The sequence below is a fragment of the Tachypleus tridentatus genome, chromosome 13 (genome assembly GCF_004210375.1).
Source record: "Tachypleus tridentatus isolate NWPU-2018 chromosome 13, ASM421037v1, whole genome shotgun sequence".
Classification (NCBI taxonomy): Eukaryota; Metazoa; Arthropoda; class Merostomata; order Xiphosura; family Limulidae; genus Tachypleus; species Tachypleus tridentatus.
Genome location: NC_134837.1, coordinates 125,564,397 through 125,590,513, shown reverse-complemented (window position 1 = coordinate 125,590,513; position 26,117 = coordinate 125,564,397). Strand labels below are relative to the sequence as shown.

The 26,117-nt window shown below is 32.2% G+C and overlaps 1 protein-coding gene across 2 annotated transcripts; it reads left to right on the top strand.

Moving 5' to 3' along the window:
• The first annotated feature begins 2,172 nt into the window (after positions 1-2,172).
• Positions 2,173-25,488, top strand: LOC143238794 (epoxide hydrolase 1-like). Of its 2 annotated transcripts, none has more exons than XM_076479336.1 (8): positions 2,173-2,310; positions 4,948-5,086; positions 5,505-5,806; positions 10,726-10,894; positions 15,439-15,571; positions 17,089-17,297; positions 17,861-18,095; positions 24,697-25,488. In XM_076479336.1, exons 2-8 carry the CDS (start codon positions 4,948-4,950, stop codon positions 24,917-24,919), a joined length of 1,410 nt encoding a protein of 469 aa, XP_076335451.1. In that variant the 5' UTR covers positions 2,173-2,310; the 3' UTR covers positions 24,920-25,488. The 2 variants fall into 2 exon arrangements, with proteins under 2 accessions (XP_076335451.1, XP_076335452.1); XM_076479337.1 differs by having other exon boundaries at positions 2,208-2,227.
• Positions 25,489-26,117: the final 629 nt, after the last annotated feature.

The window sequence follows — 26,117 nt, the reverse complement described above, 5'->3', positions numbered from 1 at the left end:
TCAAAATTTCAGAATGTTGGTTGGTTTGGTGTTTCATGACGCAAAACAACTAGGCTATCTGCGCCAAGTATGTTAGAGAATGTACTGACAATTTTTGATCCCCTAGAGGTAGTGTAGGAAAGAGTTTGTAAAGCGAGGGTGTTTAGTTTAGCATACAGATTTTATAGTGGTGGATTTAAAGTGTAAGAAGTTTCTTTTAGCAACTTTCGAAAATGGTTCAATAGAAGGGATTTGGGAGGGGGGTAAGTATTCCAGAAATTAATTTATATAATAATATAATTGTGCCCCAAAGCCTCTGGCTGTGCCCTTTGGTAGAGCTTTATGACGCTCTCGCACACATTATAGCCCTGCCCTTTAAGACTTGACATCAAGAGTAAGGGGCAGAGAGTTAAAACGTGAAATGGTTTCGTCGTACGTTACGTCGTCAACACACGAATAATACGCTTTACAATTGTATTATATGTTTTAAGACGTACACATTACAAAAAAAGTATTTTATTTACATATTGCACAAGGATAGTCACTCGCTATTCGTCTTGATATGAAAGGATGTGTGAAAATTATTATGAAAGACAAATTTGTTCGAACTGTTTACGGAGTACTGTTCCTAAAACTGTATCTCGTAACAGCTGGCATGGGTACTGACACTTTTATTAATAAAGCAGAGAACAAAGTTTTGACCTTCAGGTTAATAAAGAGAGAGTTTGCAACTGACTGTTTCTGAGCACATGTTCCTAAAAATGAAGGAAGATAAAGTATTGTGGAACCCAGTTATTTCTTAGTTGCTTAATCTAAAAGCTCTGTGTTTTCTCTCGGTAATGTATGCCTGTTCCAGCTGTTACTAATGTAAGTAGTCTCAAACAGTTAATGCTTCAGATATTTTCTTTATTTAAAATGTACTCATAAGAATGGAAATTAGGTTTGCAATATGAAATTTATACTGGTAGTGACGTCATATGTTCGATACATTTTGTCAGAGCTCCGATACTACTAAACATAGCACTATGTCACTGTTTCTGATTAGCATGATGATCCCAATAAATTCGGAAGTAGTAGTGACGTAGGTAAGAGTATCGTTTTCACTTGCTGTTTATTCTTTACGTAAACAAAGGTCTTTGACTGCCCTAAAAAATGGAAGTTGACGTTCTAAGGTTTGAAAATGTGAGTGTCGAGATTTTTTGTTTGAAAATTTGTTCACCCCATCTGAAACTCTATCAACTTTTCTTCTAGTAACATGACACTGAATCTATCACTTGATTGACAAAGTGATCGTTACACCGAAATTCTTTAATTTGTTTGAACTGACTAGTAACCCCGCTAGTACAGCGGTAAGCCCACAGATTTACAACGGTAAAATCAGGGGTTTGATTCCCCTCTGTTGACTCAGAAGACAGCCCGATGTAGCTTTGCTATGAGAAAACACACACACTCGAAGACATTAATATTTATACAGCATATAAAGTTCACAAAATAACTATGGTTAAAAGTTCGTTATTATTTGAGAATACAAAAGGGGAAGGGAGCGGGTTTTAATACTTCTGATCAAAGCAAGCCATCTTCATACATCGTAATGCTATAACAACATCCCAATTAAAAATGTTGATGAATGTACTATTTATTTTCAGTTCTATCTAAGGTTTTCTGTCCTCACTGGAGACAGCAGTTTCTATGGCCCTTCCTCTCTTACGATTGTGTGTCAATCAACTTCGGCCCGTCATGGTTATGTAGTTATCGTGCTTAAGTCGTAATTTGAGGATTGCGTGTTCGAATCTCCGTCACATCAAACATACGTGTTATTTCAGCCATGTGGGTATTATAATGTACGGTCAATCCAATTATTTGTTGATAAAGAATTAGTCCAACAGTTGGTGGTGTGTGGTGATTAATAGCTGCCTTCCCTCTAGTCTTACACTAATAAATTATGGACGGCTGGCGTAGATAGCCATCGTGTGGCTTTGAGCAAAATTCAAAACAAACAAACAAATCAACCAACTTAGAATAAGATGTATTCATATCATATTTTAACTAAATGAAATTTAATAAAAGTCCAAAGCCTGTAATTCTGTTTTTAAAAATTGTCTCTAAGCATAAGCAGTTTGAGCAAGTTAAAGATAATTAAGAAATTTCAATAACGTTTCGTATTTGTTACTTATCACCTACCGGTAAGCTCGAAACTAAAAAAATTAGATGGCAACAGTCCAGTAGTGACAACTGAAGTTGCGAGAAGGTAAAAATAGGATTAGTGATTAATTTATAAAACCACACATAAAAAGCCAAACGTTCATTTTAACGTTACATCTAACCACAAAGGTAAGTGATTTTTTTTGTAATTATTGTTTACAAAAGAATGCGATAGCTACAGCTCTTTCGCAAATGATGTATAAATCGAAATGATAAATGACTACAGGAAAATCTGAATTATTTATCGTATGTAGTGTTAACGTCAAGGTAACATTTGCTTATCGGGAAATGACAGCTGAAGGAAATTGTCGAGCGTTCGAGATCGGTTAGAAAATATCGAGCCGAAGACAAAAATCACATACTCAGTGCAAAGAACATCTGCTCTCATTTTATTTTCTTTACCATTGATAGGATAAATATATGGTTGTTAAGAATTTTCTTAAACAGTTGAATGACATTTCTATTCTAAAGCATTACTCAACAATTAACTTAATATTTTATATCTAATAGCATGAATAAAAAAAGGGTATTATAACAGCAATAATATTGATCATCGTTTTTGTCCGAAGTTGAGTGGATAGAATATTCGTGGAAATATATTACTTAGAACTTAATACAGAAATGAATCACAGAGCTTAAAAACAATTGTAATATCCTTATTACTTATATGTAATCATTTCTATGTTCGTTAATCTGCAAAATGGTGGTGCATTTGGAATTGGTATTGCAAATTATAAATGTTATTTCAGAAAATTGTTGCTTCTAAATACATATTTGGAAAACCAGTGTTTTCCTTTTATTAAAAATAATAATAGAATATATGCTTTGGATTATGAAACTGCAATACTTTCAAATGTACTTATCACTTTAAGAATATTTTGTTTGTTTGCTGAGGAGACATACATATAGGCATATGAATGGATACATTTATAACTTTTTGAATGTTTTCTTAGGTGAATTAAGAGATCGTCTTAATGGTTACATTGTCTTTTCATTGTTGTGTTGTTGTTAATGTATTTTGTTTGTTCACTGGATTTGAGGGAGGGTTATTTGACCCATAGGGCCTACCCTACATCCAGTTAAACATCAAAACTAAATCTAAAGTTGTTCTTCATATTGACGTACTTACCCTATCTACAGTTTAAAATAATTCAAACTAATAATATACACCAGCTTACCAGGAAAACTAAGCTAAATATTTAGAACTATAAGAGGTGACATAAAGTTGAGAAATAACAGTTTGCATTCAGTCTTCCATAGTATTTGTAAAAAGATTAGTTTTTCTCAGCATCTTAGTGTCACCAGTGAATTGAAAAATATTTTTCTCATAAACTTTCATAATTATTGTCGTGTTTGAGATCATTTAGGAAAAATTGAAATTTGTCTAAATATTTATTGCCAGAATGACATAAGAAAATAAATAATATCTTGGGATTAGTGTAATGAACAAAATATTTGCTTCATTAGTGGCATTTATAATCAAATATTTGTTTATTGTTTGTTAAAATTATATGTATGTAATCTGCAACTCTTCATAGAAGTGTAAGAAATTACTGATATAAGAAAAAACTTGCATTATAAACAATACTTAGTAGTACTTTATGTAAGCAGCTCTAAAACATAACAGCTTATGTGCTTAATATTATATGGTAATAAGGAATGCAACAAACAAAATAGGCCCCGCATGGCCAGTTGGTTAGGGCACTCAACTCATAATCTGAGGGTCGTGGGTTTGAATCCCCGTCACATCAAACATGCTTGCCCTTTCAGCAGTGGGGGCATTATAATGTGACAGTCAATCTCACTATTCATTGGTAAAAGAGTAGCCCAAAAGTTGGCAGTGGGTGGTGATGACTAGCTGCCTTCCCTCTAGTCTTACACTGCTAAATTAGTTATGGTTAGCACAGGCAGCCCTTGTGTAACTTTGTGTGAAATTCAAAAAACAAAGAAACAAAATGGAAGGAAAATGCTTGCAAAGGTTAAGCTCTTTTAGTTAAACCACTCCCTTGATGAAAGTCACTTGAAAGGAGTTTAGATTTTGAGGTTATTTTAAGATACATGTGACACAAGAGCAAAAAATTTTGTTATTCCTATCATAAGTGCAGTTCAGTATGAAAGAAATAATCATTTTAAAAGAAAAGAATTAAATAAACAATAAGGGATTCTGATATTTCATTGTACTTTAGAACAGCCCCCTGCTAGTACAACAGTAAGTCTACAGATTTACAATGCTAAAATCAGGGGTATGATTACCCTCGGTGGGCTCAGTAAATTGCCTGATGTGGCTTTGCTATAAGGGAAAACAAACACACCTTAGAACAATAAAATAAGCATTCTGTCAGTTGGATGCTATGAAAAGTAATAATAAATATTTGGTTTGAAAATAGAGTAAATAAAGGACATCAAAGTAGAATAGTGATATACAGGTGAAAGAACATTATCAGTACTTTGTTCAGTTACAAAATTATATAAAACTGAAGTCATTAGTGATGTTTTGGTTTTCTGTATTTGGCAGAGGAGGACTACATTTTTATTAACACTCAAGTTATGTTTTTTGAGCTTCATAATTTTTATAATTCTACTCTGATAAATACTGAGGATCAAATTATTATTTGCCTTTATCACAAAAAGGCCGTAATGATTGTCAAGTTTCTTCAGTGTATAAAACAGATATTAATATACATCTTGTAACAAGAATGTTTGTTTTTAATTATAATGTAAAACTGTTTGAAACTTATTTTTGACTGCATTATTTTGTAATTTTAGATGGGTTGTGCAACTATTACCTTGTTCTTTCTCATTTTGGGAGTAATTTGTGCGATACTGATACCACTGGTGTGGCCAGATCCTGAATATCCATTATTTCCAGACATGTGGTGGGGCCATGGAAAGATACCTTCTGATCGTTAGTGATTTTAAGTTTTATCCTTTCCTATTTAATAATGTTGAAATGTATATTTTCATCAAGTATGTACAACAATTGAACACTAATTTTTAATTCTAAATAAAAAAATGTTAAATACTTTAATCTTTTTAACTGAGTGAAATTTATATTTCTTAAATCAGTGTCAGAATTTGTTGGGCTTGTTTAAAGAAATAAAAAAATATATATAATAAAATTACCATTTAAATATGTATATAGGTAAGTTATTATTTTCGTTTGTTAAACTTTCCAGTTTTATCTGAGAAGCTTATTTTTGTATATTCTTTTGAAATATTTTGTATTCTAATTTCAAATAAATATCAGCTAGAAAAATAAGCCATGGAAATTTTATAGTTTGTTCTATTTCTTTTAAAGTTTTTATTTATTAACTTTTAAACAGCCTCAGAGTATCCAGAAGATAACATCACAATCAGACCTTTTGTCATAAGTGTTGAAAACAAGACTTTAGAAGACCTAAACCGTCGTTTGGACAATGCTCACCTTCCAGAATCACTGGACAATGTCCAATTCCAGTATGGATTTAATTCTAACTATTTGGAAAAAGTAATTACTTATTGGAGAAACACCTATGATTGGAGGCAGGAAGAAAAAAAATTGAATGAGTTTGATCAGTTTTTAACTCAAGTAGAAGGGATTGATATTCATTTTTTACATGTAAAACCAACTGTAACAAATCCAAAGGTAAAAATTATTTTGAGGCTTGAGAAGAATATATGTGTCTCTAAAATTTATTTGATTAGTTAAATTCCACACATCACAAAGTACTGTGCAAGGTTTTTGGTTTCACTGATGATGTCCAGGGTTACTTAGCAACATGTATGTAGATGACACTGTTTTTCTGTATTGTAATTTTCTTGGTAGGACTTTGATTTCTTTATTTTAAATTTTTGTATATTTTAATCTACTTTATACTAAGTTTATAGAAGTAAATCAAAGTAAACAATGTGACTGTTTCTAATTTCCTAATTTATAGTGCTTTTTTGTGATGACGAGAAACCCACTTGAAGTAAAAATGTGTCTCAGGATGACTGGTATGGGTATTAATACTTAGAATAAGATGTATTCATATCATATTTGGATTAAGAAAGAGAGTGCTTCTGTACTCTAGAAATATTTTATTACTGGTTTATTTAAAAGCCATACACAAAAAATAAAGGATACAGGGGTTGACTAAACAGAAGAAATTCCACATTGCTTCATGTATCATGCATGTTTAATGTTTTATATTGGATAAACTTGTAAGTTGTAATTAGAATTGTGCATCATACATTTCTAGTTAATATATACAATGTGTCTCCTGTAGTTACATATGTAACAGGTGTATGTGTTTGTATTCTGCATGTTAAAAAAACATAATTATTTTCATTTTTCAAATCATGTTTCACCCTTTGAATGCAATATTCAAATCTAAATATTTGATTAGAGTAGCTCAAGAGCTCAGTCTGAATAGTGTTGGCTGTCTACCTGTTCTCTAACCCATCATTTTTAAAATTATGAACGGTGCAGATAGCTGTCAAGCAAGTAGTACTGGCTAACTAACTTCTTTCTAATTTGTCACTTTGAAATTAGGAATAGTGAAAGCACATAGCTCTTGGATATCATTTATATAAAATTACCACAAACAAAAACTCAAATTTTACAAAATGTTTCAGTGATACAAATACTAATATTAAGGGTGTTAATTGATTGTATTTTTTTCTCCTCCTAAAAATATATTTTAAGATCTGTAATTGAGTATCTAGCCTATTGTGTAAATTATTTATTACTGTTTCATAAGACCCTATAACCTGAGCTCTCCTGAAAGGTGAACCTTTCTTAACATCATGAAATTTTACTGAATCAAATAAAACAATAAGATAAATAGACCCAAAATCTGTATCATAGACAGCTATCTACAACTATGTTCAACACGATTTTAAAAATAAATCAAATCTTTTCCCAAAAACATATTTTACATTGAAGGAAAAAGCATTACTAAGTAGTTGTTTTTATTTCTTCTAGCTTTTGACTTCTTTTTTGGAGCATTTGCTGTCTGAACATTATAGTGAATTTTGATAGGTTGATACTGAAATCTGAGAAGAAGTGGAAGTCAACTAAGTAATGAAGATAAAAAATTAAATGCACCGCTGGTGCTTAAAAGCTTTGTTTTTTCCATTCAGGACCCTGACTTTTAACTATATTTACTCGCAGTAATATTTCATAGTTTCATCCAATGTAAGATATTTTAGGTTAGTTCTAAATCATAACACAATAATGTTTAGGGACAACAAAGGACCTGTTGGTTCATCTCAGCTGTCCCATCCTCTAAGGAACTAAAAAAAGAAACATTAAAGCCAGCTCTTATCATTCATATATCTGACAATATCTCATTTAAACTGACTCAAATTTACTGCCTCCATAACATCCGGAGGCAACCCATTTTACTGAAAAATAAGATTATCTTAGCTGAGGATGGCTTCTACCTTGTTTTAATCTCTATTTCTGTCCACTAGTTCTATAATTCTTTCTGTCAAGTATGAAGAATGTTGGTACATCCACATCATCAATTCCTTTTACAACATTAAACACTTCAATCAGATACTCTCTAACTCTTCTTTTTTCAAGAGAAAATTTTAAGGTTCTTAATCTCTCCTCATATGACAACCCTTCCATTCTAGGTACCATTTGAATAACCCTCTTTTATTTGTCCAACTCACTAAATGATCTAAATTCTTTTGTAAATCAGCAGCATCCTCTTCACAGTTAGTAATACCAATGATCTTAATATAATCAGCAAACTTAAGTATTTTATTGACTGTTCCTTCATCTGTGTCATTAATGTAAATAAAAAAAAGCAGTGATCCTAAGACAGAGCTCTAGGGTACACCACTTGCAACATTAATATAGTTTGACTGAACTTGATTTATAAAACTCTCTATCAAGCCACTCTTCTCATTGTAAAGTCTTTCACTAATTTCAGTATAATCTGTTGGTTTAACAAATTCCTAGTAAGAGATTTTTCCCTTGATATCCACTAATAGAAACTCATATGGATTCATTCTCCTTGCTATTATTCTTAATATTTTTAACTTTAACAGGATTTAACCCACACTTTATATATAGCACCACTCTCTTTACTACTCTGTTCCTATTAAATAACTTATAACCATGTATTTCAAAGATTTTTCTGTCATCAAAATCATCTACATTTAACTATGTTTCAGTTATTCCCATTACATTAAAATCTTCTATATTTACCAGAGTCCTAAATACATCTATTATATTTGTTATACTTCTAGCATTACAATAGTAACGATTAAACCTATTCTTATAACTATTTTTGTGCTGATTTACTATGCAAAACTTTTCTCTACATCTCAGTTTAGTTTCATTTAGTTTATCTTTGCTCTCACTACTATCTAGTCCCAGTTTAAAACTTACCTAATGGCTGAGTTAATAGTCCTTGCATACATGCCAGACCCTTTTCTGTTAAGTGTAAATTAATCATTTCAGAAAGTTCCCTCCTTCCACTGAACTGATCTTATAAGTTCAACCAGCTAACCTGCTTATCCTTATGTATTAATTTCAGTCTAGTATTTAACTCCAGTTATCTACTCAAAATTTCTTCTTCACAATTAATTCTTGACAGTAGCCCTGACACAATTTGTGTTCTTTATTCTTAAATGCTTTTACCAACTCCCCTTGTACTTATTAATTAGCTCCTCAGACTTACTCTTTCCTACATCGTTAGCCCCTACATGCACAACAAAAACTGCATCATTGCCAATCACTTCATATCTGTTGCTCTGTCAGTTGTGTCCTTCTGGTTAGTTTTATCTAACTCTTTACCCCACACACTATTCTGTCCACATGCCATGTCAAGGAATCACCTATAAGTATAACATCTTTAAGCTCATAATCCATATTATTTTCTATTCCTTTTGCTTTCTTTCCCTCTAATAGTTTCTTGTCTACATACACCAAAGGCTGAAATCTGTTGCTCAATATAACAGGGTCTTTACAATTATGTTCACTACTTTTAACCCTAATACTACCTTTTCTAACTTCCTGAATATCATTATTAATCTTATCTGATTCCTTCCTTATATGTAAAGGCTTAAGCTTCTCTTGAAGTCCTGCTGTCATTTCACACAGATTACACTTCTCTTTATTTCCCCAACAATAATTAGGATAACCTCTAACCTGTAAACTCTACATATAAATTGAACATTCTCACTACTAGCTTCCTTAAAAGTACATTGTATTCCAGAGTTCTCAAATAAAACCCATTCATTACCTCTATTGCACTTAAGCTGGGAATACTTAACCCCTGAACAAGTCTTAACCATTGTATTATTTGTAAAATTAAAATAAGCACTCAATACTGTGATTAAATACCAGTAGCCTGTTGTTAACATTATTATGTCTACCTTTGACTGTTAACTTGTTCTTAGACTATACTTATTAAATAAAATAAAGTATTTAATTTGTCTTACAATCTCACTGCAAGTTGAACTGTAACTAAGCCTAAAAAACAGTTATGTATACTTAGTCTAATCTATTTTTGTACTACATGTTATGCTACTAAAATTAACTAATTTCTAAAAATAATAATAAAACCAAATAGCATTCAAAAATCTACAATATTACAAGAACTTAGATTTCTAACATCTTTCTTTTCAAATAGTGCCCTCTAAATTCATGAATTACAAAGTTATAGTTTCCATGAATGTGCAAAACATTGGTAATTATTATGGTGCCTGTTTGAAAACCTTTGTTAAAAGGAGTTAAAAGATTCCAGAAGTAAATTAATATTTTTGTTGTTTTTTTTAACCAGAAGAAAAACTTTAACAATTGATTGGATGTGAAACTAAAAGGTAATCTTTGTAAAACTCTGACTTAGAAAAATTTTCATAAATGGAGTTTTTTTTCCATTTTTAATAATAACCCCCTGGTGGCTCAGTAGTAAACCTAAGGGATTTTCATGCAAAAAATAACGTTTTTTATATTACCATCACTTAGCTGAGCACAAATAGCTTATTGTATAGCTTTAAGCATAAAAACAAACATTCTTTCTGATAAAATAAATATTCTGAACTTTAGGGAAGAACAAGATTTCATAGATTCCAACTTAGTAAACAATCCTGTTAGAATTATTAAATAATATGTAGATATATTCATGCAAAGTGACTGGAGTCCAAGTTCGATTAAATTTTCAAAATTTTGATTATCAAAAGCAATTCATCTGTGTTTATCTACACAATATGTCATACACATACTTATGCATTTAAATAAATGAATGATATCATCTTAGATTTTAAATCAGTAATATGATAAATCAGGATTTTTTTTAATGACTTTTTAACTTGTCAATTGTATAACTGAAAGATGGTAATAGACAAGTCACCCAAACCAACAAGATACTGCATTATATTTTGAACTAACTAATAAGATGCTGCATTATGTTTTGAACTAACTAATAAGATGCTGCATTATGTTTTGAACTAAGCAGTAAGATGCTGCATTATGTTTTGAACTAACCAATAAGATGCTGCATTATGTTTTGAACCTTTCTAGTGAGTGCTTGTATTTTGTTATATTAATGCATGTTTACTTCACAGATTAAAATATTTCCCCTAATGTTAATCCATGGTTGGCCTGGCTCTTTTGTTGAATTTTATAAGCTAATACCACTTCTCACTACCTCAACTGATGACAGGGACTTTGTGTTTGAAGTAATATGTCCTTCAATACCAGGATACAGTTTTTCTGAAGCCCCACATCAACCAGGTGAGTGCTTATCAGTGCTAAAAAAACTGCCAGATTTTGCACCTTCATCCCTTTTTCAATAAACTATACTGAGCTTTACTTTGTGTTAAGTGAAGTAAGAATGAAATACATGAAAACATTCTTAAATTTTCATGACAAAGAGATGAATTAAAAATTGACTTATTCGTGTAGCTATTTTAGTAAACTATTAAGCTCATGTAGGGTGAATATTATGCCAACAATATTCAAACCCATTATTTACTTCCTGAATAAAACAATCCAATTGATAATAATACATGTTTGTATAGCAGAAAACCTGTGTAATTGTGTTAGGTTTAAGCATGTACTTGTGGTTGATGACTACAATCTCTTTTTGCTGTTTGTTTGAGCATGTTTTTTTGTCTAAAGCTAACTGGATTGTGTTATTGTCTTTCAGTACTGGCTTGTCAGTACCTTTCCTCAGGCTAGTAATCTGCTTTGTTCTTTGCTTTCCTTTATCTTGTTTTCCCTCATTTTATCCTATTAGTATTTGATATTCTAAGCCTTTTTTCATTAATGAGATGCCTTAAAATTTTCTCTCCTTTTCTTGAAGGTTTTTATAAGAAATTTCCTTGATTGTGCTATTTGTAGCACTTTTTCATTTGTAAATTTTTTAAGACCCTGCTATCCAAAGCATTCTTCTCCAAAACCATATTTCAGTACCTTGTAACTTCTTTAGTTACCATCCAACATTCACACACACACACACACGCTGTTTTTCAGAAAGTATCATTTGACATTCCTGTTCTTTCCTTTGTTCTGCTTTTTCTTTCTATTATCCACCTGCTGTTACAGTATAGCACAAATATTTAAATTCATTGACCTGTTTTATTATATCTTTTGTTTTGTGTGTTACAGGGTGGTATGATTGATTTCTTTTCTATTACCATGCAAGTTTTTTCTTGAGAGACCTATAGAGTGCTGTGTATCCTATGGCTTGGTTCCTGTTCACTGATACCTCCATTATACCTGGAGGCTGTGGTCTCTTCTTGGGTCTATTTTCAAACAGGTGGTGAGGTCCAGAAGTAATGTTCAGTAAAGGTTCTTAGGAGCTCCAGAAGAGAAGAGTCTTTAGGGCAGTAATGAGACCATCTTATGTGATTACTGAATTCATGAAATATAAAATCATGTGTACAAGAGATCTTTCTTGGGTGAGAAGTTTTCTAGCAAGCAGTTTTGATATTATTTTGTAATCATCACATAAGAAATATAAGCTGCCAAAATCCTTTTCAAGATGTGGTGAAAGAATTACAAACACAGTGCATTTACAAATGACTCATTAAGCCATGCTCTTTGGCACTGAAATACCTCTGGGTATCCTGTAAACCCATATACGTTATACCACGGAGAATGTCACAGTTTTTATATGGCAGTCTGCAAATAATAATTATCAAATATATGCCACCAGGGAGAAAGTTCTCTGTTATAAGAAATGTTAATTATTAAGTAAAATAATTAACAAAACTAAATTAAAACTCATGATGTTCTGATGTTATATGCATAATGCAAAGAGTCGTATGTTGTGTGTGGATTTGTATCTGTAGTCCTGTTGCCAATAGAAATATGCAATTTTATGTTAAAATAGACTTAAGTTTTAAATCCATATGCTCATCAGTCAATAAGTTTGAAGTGCATTTTGATCAATGTTTAAATTAACATAGTTTAAATAACTACTACAAATCTGTTTTATATCATCAAAACTTGCAACCATAGTGTTGCAGATAGACATTATTTTTCATGTTTCCTCACAAAAGTGAATATAAAGGTATCGAGTTTGGTGAGGGGGAGTGGTCATAAAGTTGCCTTTTCTTTGGATGAAGCAGTGGATCTTTTCTGATCCAATGATTGGGAACTTAGTATTTAAAATAGTACCCTATACAAAACTTTTAGTACATGGGTGTTGCATTGTTTTGAAATAGCATAATGTTAAGCTGGTTTTAATCATTGAATTGTTGTATGTTTGTACAGAAGAATTATAAACAATGAAAAATGGCAACTAAGTGATGAATTTATTAATAGTACAAAATGTTTTTGCAACAAATACAGAAATAATTTGTGCTATGCATTATTTTTATATATGTGACCATTTTGTTCTCAGAGTATTCAGTTATATTCATACTGATTAGCAATGCATGACTGTGCAGTTTTGTTTCACTTTTCCTGTATCACTTCCCACAGTTCAGCAAAGGTATTTGTTCACCTATTGGCCTTAGTTTTTACATGAGCCTACACCTCAAAGATCTTCATACTGGGATGTTTTGTTGCTTGAGCTGTGGTTGTGGGTAATCAGTTGTTTTTTTTACATACATTTGCTGTATGCTTGAGATCATTATTTTATTGGAAAATGAATACTCATTCAAGGAGTAGTGTTTTTGAGGGAATAGCATGATGGATCAGAAAGCACCTGTACTTATCAACAGTCAGGGTGCCACCAGTGTACTGTTAATCATTGAACACTGTTGGCTGAGATGCAATTATCTCTTGCTATGCTTCACTTTAGACATTACACATTGGCTATTATTTCATTCTCTTCTCCAACATTAAAAACATTGTCATGTATCATTGAACAATTCAAACTAAGACTTATTGGTCAAACACACATAGTTAGTATTATTCATTATGCATTTTGTAGTCCAATGTCTATTTCTTCCTTTTGATTATGTTACCACTTTTCAGATTGGTTTGTAAACAGCTACATGTACAATGAGACTAGTAGGTATTTTACTATTCTCAAGGTAACATTAAATATTTTATTTATAGAAAAGATGTTGATCTGTACTTGAATGACATCTAACTCATCAAAAACATACCCCGAAATAGTGAATGTCACTTTTGCATAGTTGTGTTTTTCTATCTCAGCTACTTCTATTATTAACAAAGCTCGTTTCACTTACCTTCTCAGTCTACAATACAAGCTCCATACCATTAAAACATCAAAACTTACTGCAATATTTTTATTTGGAACATCCTTGACCAACCCAAATTTTGATTCCTGTATGTTTGTCATATAGCATTTAAGTCCTCAGAGTTAACCTGCAGATGTCACAAAGTGTGAATGTATCATTGTGGATGTAGAGTTTTAAAAAGTTTTACATGTTAAAACTGAAGTTTTTGTGGATTAATTAAATTAATTACAAAAAGTTACTTTCCTCTTTGCTTGCACTAGTTACTTAAGGAGTCACTCACTATCTTATGAAGAAAAAGTCCAGGAGTTATAAGGAGCTTTTTCATTGGCCAAAATTGTAAATAGAAGATCTTAGCCAGAGATTGTGGTGATAGAAACAGACCAACATAGCATTCAAATATGAAATTTTTCTTGGAAATATGTATAAAAATATTTGGTAATATAAGACGTACAGTTTGTGGTGCACCTTCACTATTGTGAACTGTTGGAATTGTCCATTGTATTTACTCTGGTATTTACATTTTATGTCTTTGTCCTTACTATTTCCAAATTTTTTTCAAATACTATGTGTATATTGCGATCTGTGATTTTTGTCTGAACAGAGCATTCATCTGTCTCCCTTTCAAAAAGCTGTGCACGCAGGCAAACCTCAACATTCACTTCTGAAATGACAGGAGAACAAGTTTGAATAATGTTGATGCCAAATTTTATTTTTTTAAGCAGGATATTCTACCCTAAATGGTTGGGAATAGATCAAACTATCATTCACATTTCAAACAAAATTGTAGATTTACCATATGTTATTACTCAGCAGGTCTCAGCATTACCAAAATGCTCAGCAATTATTGTAAGTATAAGCAATTAGAATAAGTAGTTCAAAGTTTTGGCTCTGAGTGAAACCAAGAGTACAACATTTAACTTTTTTAAAGTCCCTGAAATAATTTAAATGATAGATTAACTTAAACTTCTGTCACTAGGGGTGGGTTCTCTGCTTCTGTATGTATAAAAATTCCTCATATTTTTCATTGCTATACATATTTATCTTAAGTGTTATCTTACATTATCATCTGCACAACCTAAAATCTGAAGTCTCTTACTTGATTCTTTCAAAATAGAGTCAGTCAAAATGCCTGACCTTATGATAATTGCACAACCAACCAGTAATCGTGAAAATGTGTTCTGTAACTTTTAATGTCAAAAGTACATATTCCCAAATTTGACTGGTTTTTAGTAAATATTTCAAGTATATTTATACAAAATAAAATTATCTTTTTTATTTTTTTTTTAAATTAAGTGTTTTTACTAAAGATTTTCCTGTGAATTTTTGTAGTGTTGCATGTGTATTTAATTAGTAAGGTCTTCATTAAGGTGAAAGTGTATGGTAATCTTTTTTCATACTAGTCTTGTTGTATGGGTGACACCACCATATTCAATTTCAATAACAGAATGAAGGTTTACCAGTATTCTTAGATTTCCTTTCAACTGTGTGATGATATGATGAATGGTAATTTTGTTATAACTTTTCAACTGTTTGTGTACATTAATTTTATTCTTATGGTCACATAACTGTGTATATAAATTTCTGAACCACATAGGTATGTTGTTTTATTTTGTCACCTAGGCTTCTCGATGGTAGATGCAGGACGGGTCTTTGTCAAATTAATGAAGAGGCTGGGTTTCAACAAGTTTTACTTACAAGGTGGAGACTGGGGCAGTGCAGTATCCACAGTCATATCCTTGTTATATCCAGAAAAGTAAACTATAAATTATTATTTTATTTTTTATTACAACAAATCATTTACTGCTGGTTTGTTTAGTAGCTCAGCCCCTAACTATTAATTAATTTACTTAAGTTAGTGCATTCTAAGCTGTGGGCTGCAGGAAGGTTTCACGGAAGCTGTTATTTTTTTTAACTAATAGTTGGTTCATTCTTTCAGTATGCCATTTACAATGAAAATAATATAATCAGTATCTATAAATGTGGATGTAGAATGCTCTGGGGTCCTTCAGCTCAGACAGTTTGGAAACCTGGCTCAGGTGATTGTATATATATTATTAATTATGGTAATGCTTGTTATCTATTTGCCCCAGAAAACCTCACATTTGAACTATGACTCTTGTTATGCTATGGAGTTCACTGTCCTTTTTAAGACTTTCTTAAAGATGACAGTTAAAGTATGATATAAATAATTGGTATCTGGGTATTAAAAAGATTGGTAACTAGAGTTAGTTGATCATATGGACTAATTAACTATGATATCCTAATCTTATTGTAAGTACATTCGTTGCTAGTTATAGTCACCAGGTATAGTTTTTGTATGTGATCTGTGATTAATAAATTTGTTATTCCTGCTCAGTTTATAAGTTGGGATGAAAAGATCCCTTTTGGTCAGTTAAGAATGTCCCAATTGCCAACCTTCCTTAAAATGAAAAAAACGAAAATAAAACCAATCCTTATCTTCCAAATATTCACCAACAAAATTTTTAAACCTGTGTAAAGTTTCAACCTGTATGATTATAAATGGTAATTTGTCTCACAGATTCACTGTATTATTAGAGAAATAAAATTGCTTCAAGTGGTGATGCATCTGGTCTTCTTGTCTTGCTGGTCTACAAGTCAGTAAGTTAAGAGATCTCAGCCTGTTTTTATGATAACCATCCTCCTTGGAATCTTTGGATATACAACCCAAAGAACTCAGTTGCAAAGGCTTAAAAGATATTTCAGCCAATTTTATTTTCCTTATTATATGTATTATTTATATTACAAAAACCTGCATGTGAAATCTAACACTTAATTAAATGCCATCTGTTTGTTCAACTAACCATCTGATCTATGTTTTTCTAGGATTATTGCATTCTTATTGGAGCCAGCCAGATCTGAAATTTTCATATCATCAACTAATCGAGTTTCCTGGCTAAACCCCTTACAGTGTCAGTAATATAATCCGTAAGGGATAGTTGAAGTCTCAGTATAGGTCTTTGAGGCACTTTATTGGTAACTTTAGTTTAGCTACACTAAACTCCATTAATAATAAAATTAGCTATCTTACACCCTGGTTATCTATCACTCCATTTAAATATATATATATATATGACCCTCTTTCTCTGATAGCTGCTGTTTTTAAAAAATGTTTCTTGTCAGTACAAATGAATGATATTGGTCTATTGTCTGTAACTTTCTTGATCTTGACAGAGAATGAGGGAAATTATTTCTCTCTGTTAAAATGCTTTCTTGTTGGAAAAAAAATTTGATGTATTTTTTTCTCTGTAGTGTACTAGGTGTTCATTTGAACTTCATCCCATTTCAAAGAAGTTTTAAAAGCATTCTGAAACAGCTGATTGGCAGTTTTTTTCCATCTTTGGTGGCAGATACACCAGCTCAGCAGAAACATATTTTCTCAATGTTTATGGAAAAGCTTTATTTTCTGTTAAAGGAGACAGGTTATTTTCACATACAGAGTACAAAACCAGACACTGTAGGTGAGGAATTTATTTCCTTTATGTGAAGGGAAAATGTTAAATAAATACTGAATTATGTTGCCTTTTTTCTTATGTCCAATAAATATTATGTCTTCAAATTTTTTCACCATTATGGATTGAAGTTTCACTTAATTTCCAATTCTTATTATTATATGTATATATATATATATATATATATATTTTTTTTAAAATTTAGCATTTGTTGTAGAAGTCAAAATTTTTAAACGTACCATGTATATATATTATATATGTTATAGGTAGTAAACATATACATCTGTAAATTCTAAATCGTCCATACTTGACAATTCTCACAAGCAAACATCTTTTTTATAAGGGGTGTCTGCAAAATGTATATATAATGCACATTTTTTAACATGCAATATTTTTGGTGTCCATCTGTAATCACTAGAACTTATGTGAACATATGAGTGTTGTTTTCAACATTGCAGAGAAATATTTTCTCTTTTTGAGCCACATTGTCAAATATTATATTTATTATAACTTTGGCTAATTATTTTAAAATTATTTTTACTATTAATTAAGCATTAAATAAATGTTTGCAGGTGTAGGATTGAGTGACTCTCCTGCTGGCCTGGCTGCATACATCTTGGAGAAATTCTCTACTTGGACTGATAGAAAGTACACGAATTTGTCTGATGGAGGGTTGACAGAAAAGTTCACACTAGATGAACTTTTGACAAATGTTATGGTGTACTGGATAACCAATTCCATCACTTCTAGCATGAGGTTTTATAAAGAAGCATTTTCCGAGCGAATTCTGAACTGTCACTTTGACAGGTGATTATTTTTTTTACCAGTATTCATAAAGACAAACCAAATCTGAGAACTAATTTTATGATTAATGATTCTTATTGACATGCTATAAGGGGAATGTTTTTTGTAACACAAGATAAAGGAGTTCAAAATGTACATTTCTTGTTCAGTAATGATGTACATGAAAGATTCTTTCTCTTTATTGTCAGAAAGTAGTTTCCATAATTTGTGTTTTTTGCACACTTTTTAAGATAGCAAAGCAAATAATTTATTTGATTGCTTGTAATAATAATGATAAATTATAAAAATATTAAGGTACCTAGAAGAAAGATCTCAAGTATTTAGAACTTTTTTTTTAAAATGAAATATATGAAAGTAACAGTTTTGTGTGTGTTGTCAGACACTGTAGCAGCTTAGTATGCTTTGGCAGATACTGAAATAAGCTGATGTGTAATAATATTGGTTATTATGTAGGAAAATATCTATTTATTTATATTGCTAAATTTTCTCTTGATAAAGATGTAACCAATAAGTATAAAAATCATTAATAACTGACAATAAATGCAAGGATACGTTTCTTTACCCTAATCCCCTTGAGGTGTATTCTTGTATGTGGTGCAAGGACATCCCAGAGAAGGTTCCGTACTTTCATCACCTCCTCCAGGTGTTTGCTGTACATGGAGACCCATGCAATACACCTCTTTGATCTTGAATTCCTGGGTGCCCCCCCCCCTCTTCAGGGTCAGTCTGTTGGTATGTGTGTCTTTCTTATAGCAAAGCCACATTGGGCTATCTGCTTCAATAAGTTGGTCCCTTTGGGCTAAGGTCAACTGGGTACCAGTATTGGGCATTCTCAATGGATGTAATGAACATTGTGTCTGATGCTGGTGTTTGTGTATAGTTTTCACAAAGCCCTGGAATTGCTACATTGTCCTTATTTGGTATTGTAGTGCATCACCTTGTTGGGCTCCATGGTGGGTGGGATCAGTGGGAACTGAATTTTTTTTTTCTATTTTCAAAAATAAAACCATAAAAAAACCAGATTATCTGTAACTGACTATACCATGATGACTCTTCAACTCATCTTGCTCCTGTACCTTTTTTTTTTTTTTGCATTAACTGTCAGAAAGAGCTTTAGGATAAATGTCTCCCTTTTTTTATTCAGAAGGGATTAGAGTGGCTTGCTGCCTCACCAAAGTCAATCAAGACACTGTGATTTGATGACATCTTGGTGGAAACATTTACACCAAAACACATTGAACTCTTCCTGAATCCTAAGGCCATAGAGTATGTAACCATTGAATTTAATTTTTATGTTACTTTGAATTCCTTATGAGGAGTAACTGTTAAGAGGGATTTGAAAAACATACCTGAATTGGAGATCATCTCTGGTTTCTCCTGCCAAAGAGTTTCTGCAGTGTGATGTATCTCTACTTGTAAAGATGGATTTTCTTCCTACCAATGTTTTCATCTCCACATCTGCCTGCCTCTGTCAGACAGGTTATCTTCATTGTAAGGTAAAGCCATATGATCCTAACCCTCTCTAATGTTTCTGGAGTCAGCAGCTTGGTCATTCTAAGACATCTTGTTGTGGTTCTGTAATTTTTGTTTGTTGTGGTGGCAAACACCATAATGCCTATGAGTGTCAACTGGACCCTCATTGCATTAACTGTGATGGCTCTCATTCCTCTTACTTTCGTTTTTGCCCTAAATGGGTGAAGGAGAAAGAAATACAGTGTTTGAAAACTGTCAATAACATATTGTACCCCAAGGCTTCTTAGTTATTGTCCTCTTTTGGATCTCGGGCACATGCTTTTGCATTATGCTCCACTGCTACAGTGGGTGTGCAGACAGATCTTTCCCTGCCTCCATTGAGTTATTTTAACACTATGTAAAAAGTCTTTTGACCACCATCGATGAATGAGTTGGTAAGTTGGCAGTTTTCTTTATATTGAAATAATGGATTGTTTGGATGAGTTCATGGTGAAGTAGCACTGCTGTTTGACCAGTACGTATTCACTTTGTCTGTGCCACTTAATATATCCATGGAGGCTGTGTCCATCAGTATCTCCTTGGTTCGTACCATCCATTTTTGTTTCTTTGCTTGTCTCATGTCTTGATGCTGTTCTTGAAGAGATGCCATCTCCATTTTTTATCTTGGGAAACTCTAATGGACACAACCCTTTTGAGGTGGTGCTGATATTAATAGGGAGGGTAATTTCATAAAGCATATGCTCTCAGATTATAACCTGTTTCTCTTCAATACTGGTTCTTGCACCTAGTCAGTCTTTCACTGCTATTTATCTATCTGTTTCCCTTCACTTTTCCCTCATTTTTCTTGGAGGGTTGACAGTAATGCATGGGGCTGCAGTTCTTTTCTGTACTTTTGATATAGATTGTCTGCAGTTGATACCACCTGAACCAAGTGGCAAAAACATTTGCATGAATTTTTGCTACCAATGTGATCCTTAGATCTGTCTCATGATGTTGTGCTTCCTATGGCTTCTCAGGAAAATTTCTTGAGGCTTATCTTTGACTGTAAGTTTACTTTCATCCCTCATGTCCAAGAAGCTACGTGTAAAGTGTACAAGGACACTGAACATCCTCTCTGTTCTCTCTTCTGCCTCTTGGGGAGCAGACTGACGTTCTGTGCTGAAGATCTATTATGCCATCATTCAATCCAAAACAGACTATGGATCTCTTGTTCTGATACGACCTAACCCTTGAAGATATTGGACTTTATTCATTATCTGGGATTTGCTATGCATAAGGCCTTTTCTCATTAAAATTTGATCCTTACCACAGTATCCCACTTGAGTTTGTGTATTCCTTTTTCAGCAGAATATGCTCTTTTGGAATAAATGGTCTTCCATTTCTTCTTTTGGCTTTCATATCCAGGTTCAGATGGCTGAATTTGGGATGATCATTAGATGACTTTGATGTCTCCACTGACCATCCCATCCTGCCATGGCTTATTACAATACAAACCTGTGACTTTTGTTTGATCATCTGGAAAAAACAGATACTCCCAGTTGAAAGTATCATGTTCTCTTTGCTTAACATATTCTGAACCATTTTTCAATTCCCATTTATTGGTTCAAAATCAGGTAACTCTGTGAGCTCTGCCATGGTTTGTTGTGGTTAAGTGGTTGATAACAAGATCCCAGCTTCAGTTTTTGTGTTTACTGTCACAAGAAAACTATACAGTACACAGATTGTACTACTGACACTGACTGACTCTACTGGCCCTGGAACTGCTTTACATTAGTTCTCACTCTATCCTCATTGATGTTTAAAAATGACTGGCCCATTTTTCTTTATCTTCCATTTTTATTCAGTTTTTCTGATACCTGGCCACACCTGTATTCATGAAAATGGGCTCACTGACACTGCAGTTATGTCCATCAGCTCTGGTAATGTCACAACTGTGTCTGTCCCATATATGGAGATTACAGTCCTGTATTCAAGGCTAGGCTTTGTGCCAGTTGACAGTTGTTTTGGTGTGAGCAAAGAGGTAACAAGCTTTTCCAGATTAAACCTTCTGTTGCTCCTTGGCCATCTTGTTTCATAAGGATCAGGAGGAGGAACTTGTCCTGGCTAGACTGCATTTGTTACAGGTTTTTAACTTATTGTTTTCATTTACGTGGGTTTCATCCATCAATGTGTGTTTGTTTGACACTCAAGTTACAGCAGCTCACATTTTACTACTGTGCCATCATTACAACCGTGAGCTGTGGCACCAATTTAGATATGTCTTTTCTACAGGTTTACCCCTGACATTGGACAGTGTCATTGGTAATGGTGTCACTGTACATCTTAATTGAGTTTTTAACTTTTTATGAGCCATTGACCATTTTACTTCTGTTTGAGTATTTTTTGTCACATTCTGATGTTGTTTATTTTTTACATCAGTTTATTTTTATTTTTTTATAATTTTGAATTTTTACCAAGTGTTTTACATAGGTGTTCTGGTTACTTTGCACCAAAAATGCCAAACTTTACCTTAATATGTCCATTGTAATTAAGAAGAAATGTATATCTGTAATGCTCAAATATTCTCATTTTTTCAAAAATAAATCTAGTAGAGGGAAAGAACCAATACTATGAGATAGTGGTGATGTTTTAATTTTTGCTTAAATTTTCATAATTACATTTATCAGAGAGAACAAAGAAATAAATTGGGTAAGTTAACTAAGTGTCTACTTTGATCTCCACTTGCACTGTTAGTTGTCTCTTTCTCAGGACTTTGATTACATAGGAAGTTCCTAACCTATTGCTACTACCTAAGATTCCCATCCTTGAAATTTTTCATAAGTTGTAGTTAAATTAAATTTTAGAATATTCCCAGTTTGAATTTTTTAAAATACTTGTAATGTAGAACCAGAAATTCTAAGGTTAATACCTACAAATTAAGATTTTCAGTTATAACCTTCTGTAATGGTCTAGAAGGCTTTAGAATTAATCTTCTTCATGCCTATTCCAAATTTTTAATTATAATAGTGAAATCTGTATTAACAGGAATTTAGTTTCTAAGTTGTCCCAAGCATGTAGCTAATTCAGTAGGGCCTAAGCAACATTTAAGCACAATGAAACCTTAATTATCTGAAGATAAAATATGCTGAGTTTTGATTTTTGTTATCTATATATTTGTAATCTGTGTTGTATGTTTGAATATGCTTTATTTTATAAAGATGACAAATAAATGAAGAATGAAGTTTGTCATTAGACATTTATTCTGTAAAGTTATGTGCTAACATTAGGAATGTAGTTTGCTTTGGCCCTGTTGTATTTTATAAAAATGATTTTCTGTGTCACATATGAGGAGCAAAGTTTCACCTTAGCCATATTTTTATTATAAAGGTGTGATGCTTTATCGTATGGTAAAAACATGTCATTAGATTTTTTCAGATTTCTTGAATGGTAGTCAGTGAATAGATTTAGTAAACAGTTTAATTTTTAAGTAGTTAATATATAATGACCTCTTGTTATATATTATTATAATTTTAATATATATTGTAACCTCATAATATTTAATGTGTAGTTATTATTATTTATTATAATGAAGTTATAATCATGAAAATATACGTTTTGAGACAATGTGGTAATGAAACCTTTATTATAAACGTATCACATCTATCAAAGCTGGCCCGGCAAGACCAAATGGTTAAGGCGCTTGACTCGTAACCTGAGGGTCGTGGGTTCAAATCCCCCTCATACCAAACATATTTGCACTTTCAGCCATGGGGGCATTGTAATGTGACAGTCATTCCCACTATTCATTGGTAAAAGAGTAGTCCAAGAGTTTGTGATGGGTGGTGATGACTAGCTGCCTACCCTCTAGTCTTACACTGTAAAATTAGGGACAGTTAGTGCAGATAGCCCTTTTATAACTGTGCATGAAATTAAAAACAAAAGAAAGAAACAAACAAACAATCTGTCAAAGTTATTGTTGTAAGACTGTCATGTTACAAAGGAATATATAAGATTACTGTGTACTTGAAGTAAATATATAAACAATTTCAATCTTAAGTTTGAAGAAGAGTGGAATTCTTCATCGGTTACTTCTGATGAGACAAGGTAATACTTACGTTGAACTATGGTATGATTTTAAGATACCTTTATTAATTTCAGAATTAGGTTATATATGTAAATGCATATAATTATGGGATTGCATATCTTATACTAGAATGATTTTGAATATTTAAGTTAGCAAATCACCTGACAACTATACAACTAAAGCAGCCACCTTCGGGACTGAGACAAACTGGCCTGATTAGAGGGGTTCCACTGTACATAATTAGGGATTATATAAACAAAAAAAGGAACCGTGATTGAATGACCACTTTCAAAGGGTGACTGCTTAGAGAGATTTCACTGTATTTTGTTTATATATTTATATGTATAAAGTCACAGCAAAATGGAATGTACAGGTCTACATTTTGAAATTATTGGTTTATTGGTAGTATGATTACAATCAGATCATAAACGTGTTCAGATAAAGGATTTAGAATTTCTTTGGTGAGATATTCCTTGTACTTAATAGCACTAGAAAACAAATGAATACTGATCACTTAATGTATGATACTAGATTTATCCAGGAAGAGACCTGTAACAGATTGTACTGTAGCCATTGTAAGCAAAGTATGCCATCTTGTAATAAGCGAAAATAATCCATGTGCCCCAAGCAACAGTACAAAACATAATGGGTTTACCAAGGTATTGCTTCTAGTTTTGCATACCATTCAATTACTGTGTATCTGAGGTAGGTAGGAAATGAAACAGGTGATCAAAGTACTTCATACAATGAAATCTGATCAAGTTACTAGAAGTAGTGTGTATGGATTTCTGTGTGATCAGACTGTTGATGTAAGTGTTGGGAATCATCTTCCTTGTGCACCAGATGAATAATGGAAAGCAAACATGGAGAAGTGATATGCTTTGAATGTGACAACCCTACAATGTTTTAGTAAAAGTTATATTGCAACTATGCATTGTCATAAAATAAATCGTGATCAGATGTTGCAACATGGACTTTAATAACAAGGGAAATATCCAAATATTTTTTAATGTACTGTATTTTTTGTTTAGGGCATCCATATTAAATAAATTCTTAAATGTATCTTAGGCTTCCAGTGAAAGTACCAACAGGCATTGCTTTATTCCCCAATGAGATTACCATGCTGCCAAGGAACATAGCGAAGGATCAGTACAGGAACATTATTCATTACAGTGAAATGCCACAAGGGGGCCATTTTGCAGCATTGGAAGAGCCACAACTTTTAGCAGATGATATATGGGCATTTGTAGAAAAGGTTAAAAAATTAGAGGCAGTGACGAAAGGAAAATAGCTCGAGTCTAAGAACATTGTTAACTGTCAACTTCCATTCTTGTCTAAAAATTTGAAATGCTTAAAGTAGGTCTAGGAAATTTGTTACCTCAAACTGTGGTTTTTTTTTTTGGTTTCACTATTCATTCTTTACAAAGCTGGCTATAGCAGAATAAGGGTGACTTTTTGATTAAAATGTATACTTATATGAGCAGCTAAGTAGTTTAAAAGGTTGAAATGTTGTTTTGAACTTATAATCTCCCTAGTACTTGCTCTAAAATGTTAGATACTGGAATAATGTCACAAAAACCTTTTTAAAATCTAATAATTATAAATAAATTGTGATTAATTGTGGTCCTTATCCTATAGAACTTGACTCCCTAAGTTTTTGAGTTTTATGTACAAAGTACTGTTGTTGATGGTCACTTCTGTAATAAAATTTAGCTGTTGAAAGAACCTGGATAGGAACTACTGTGTGGCTTCAAGCTCGAAGGTTATGATATTGTATGTCTAATGTTGTACAAGTTTAAGTAATTAATAAAACAAAAAAATGCATCTGACAGCATGACCATTACAAGTTTAATTTTGAAATGCAAGATTCTGAACTTTATTTCTAATAGAATTTAACATGTTTTAACCATGGATTAATTTATAGGGATATTTTCTAATAAGTAATTCATTATTAACTTGATCAAAAAATCAGTTAAATTTTATAATGTTGTTGTAAAAGTTAAAATGTATATTTTCTAAAATCATGTATATAGGTGTTGGTAACTGAACCAACAGTGCAGATAAGCCTCAAGTAGCTTTGTGCAAAATTCAAAAACAAACTGAACCAACACTTCTGAAAAATAACCCACAAAGTCTATTGAAAGCATTATTCTTGCAAGATCCATGTTTTTCAACAGTTGTTTATAAACTTTTCCTAATGTTTTAAAAGTGGAACTCCTTAAAGAACAGTTAAAAAAAAAGAATTATAAATGTAATTATACTAGCCAGGTATGTAAATCATTAGGAAATATAATGATAAAACACTTTTAATATTTCAAGTTTAAATATTTTATGTAATGGAATTTTAATATTTCATAGGTAGAATAATAATATTCTTCCCTTTATACATGTAAAATCACTAAAAACTTTCTAATGATAGTTTATTCAGTGTTGTAAGTAGTTCAATTTTGTGCCACTAGGTGATGTGGGAGCAAGTCTTAAATCTTATA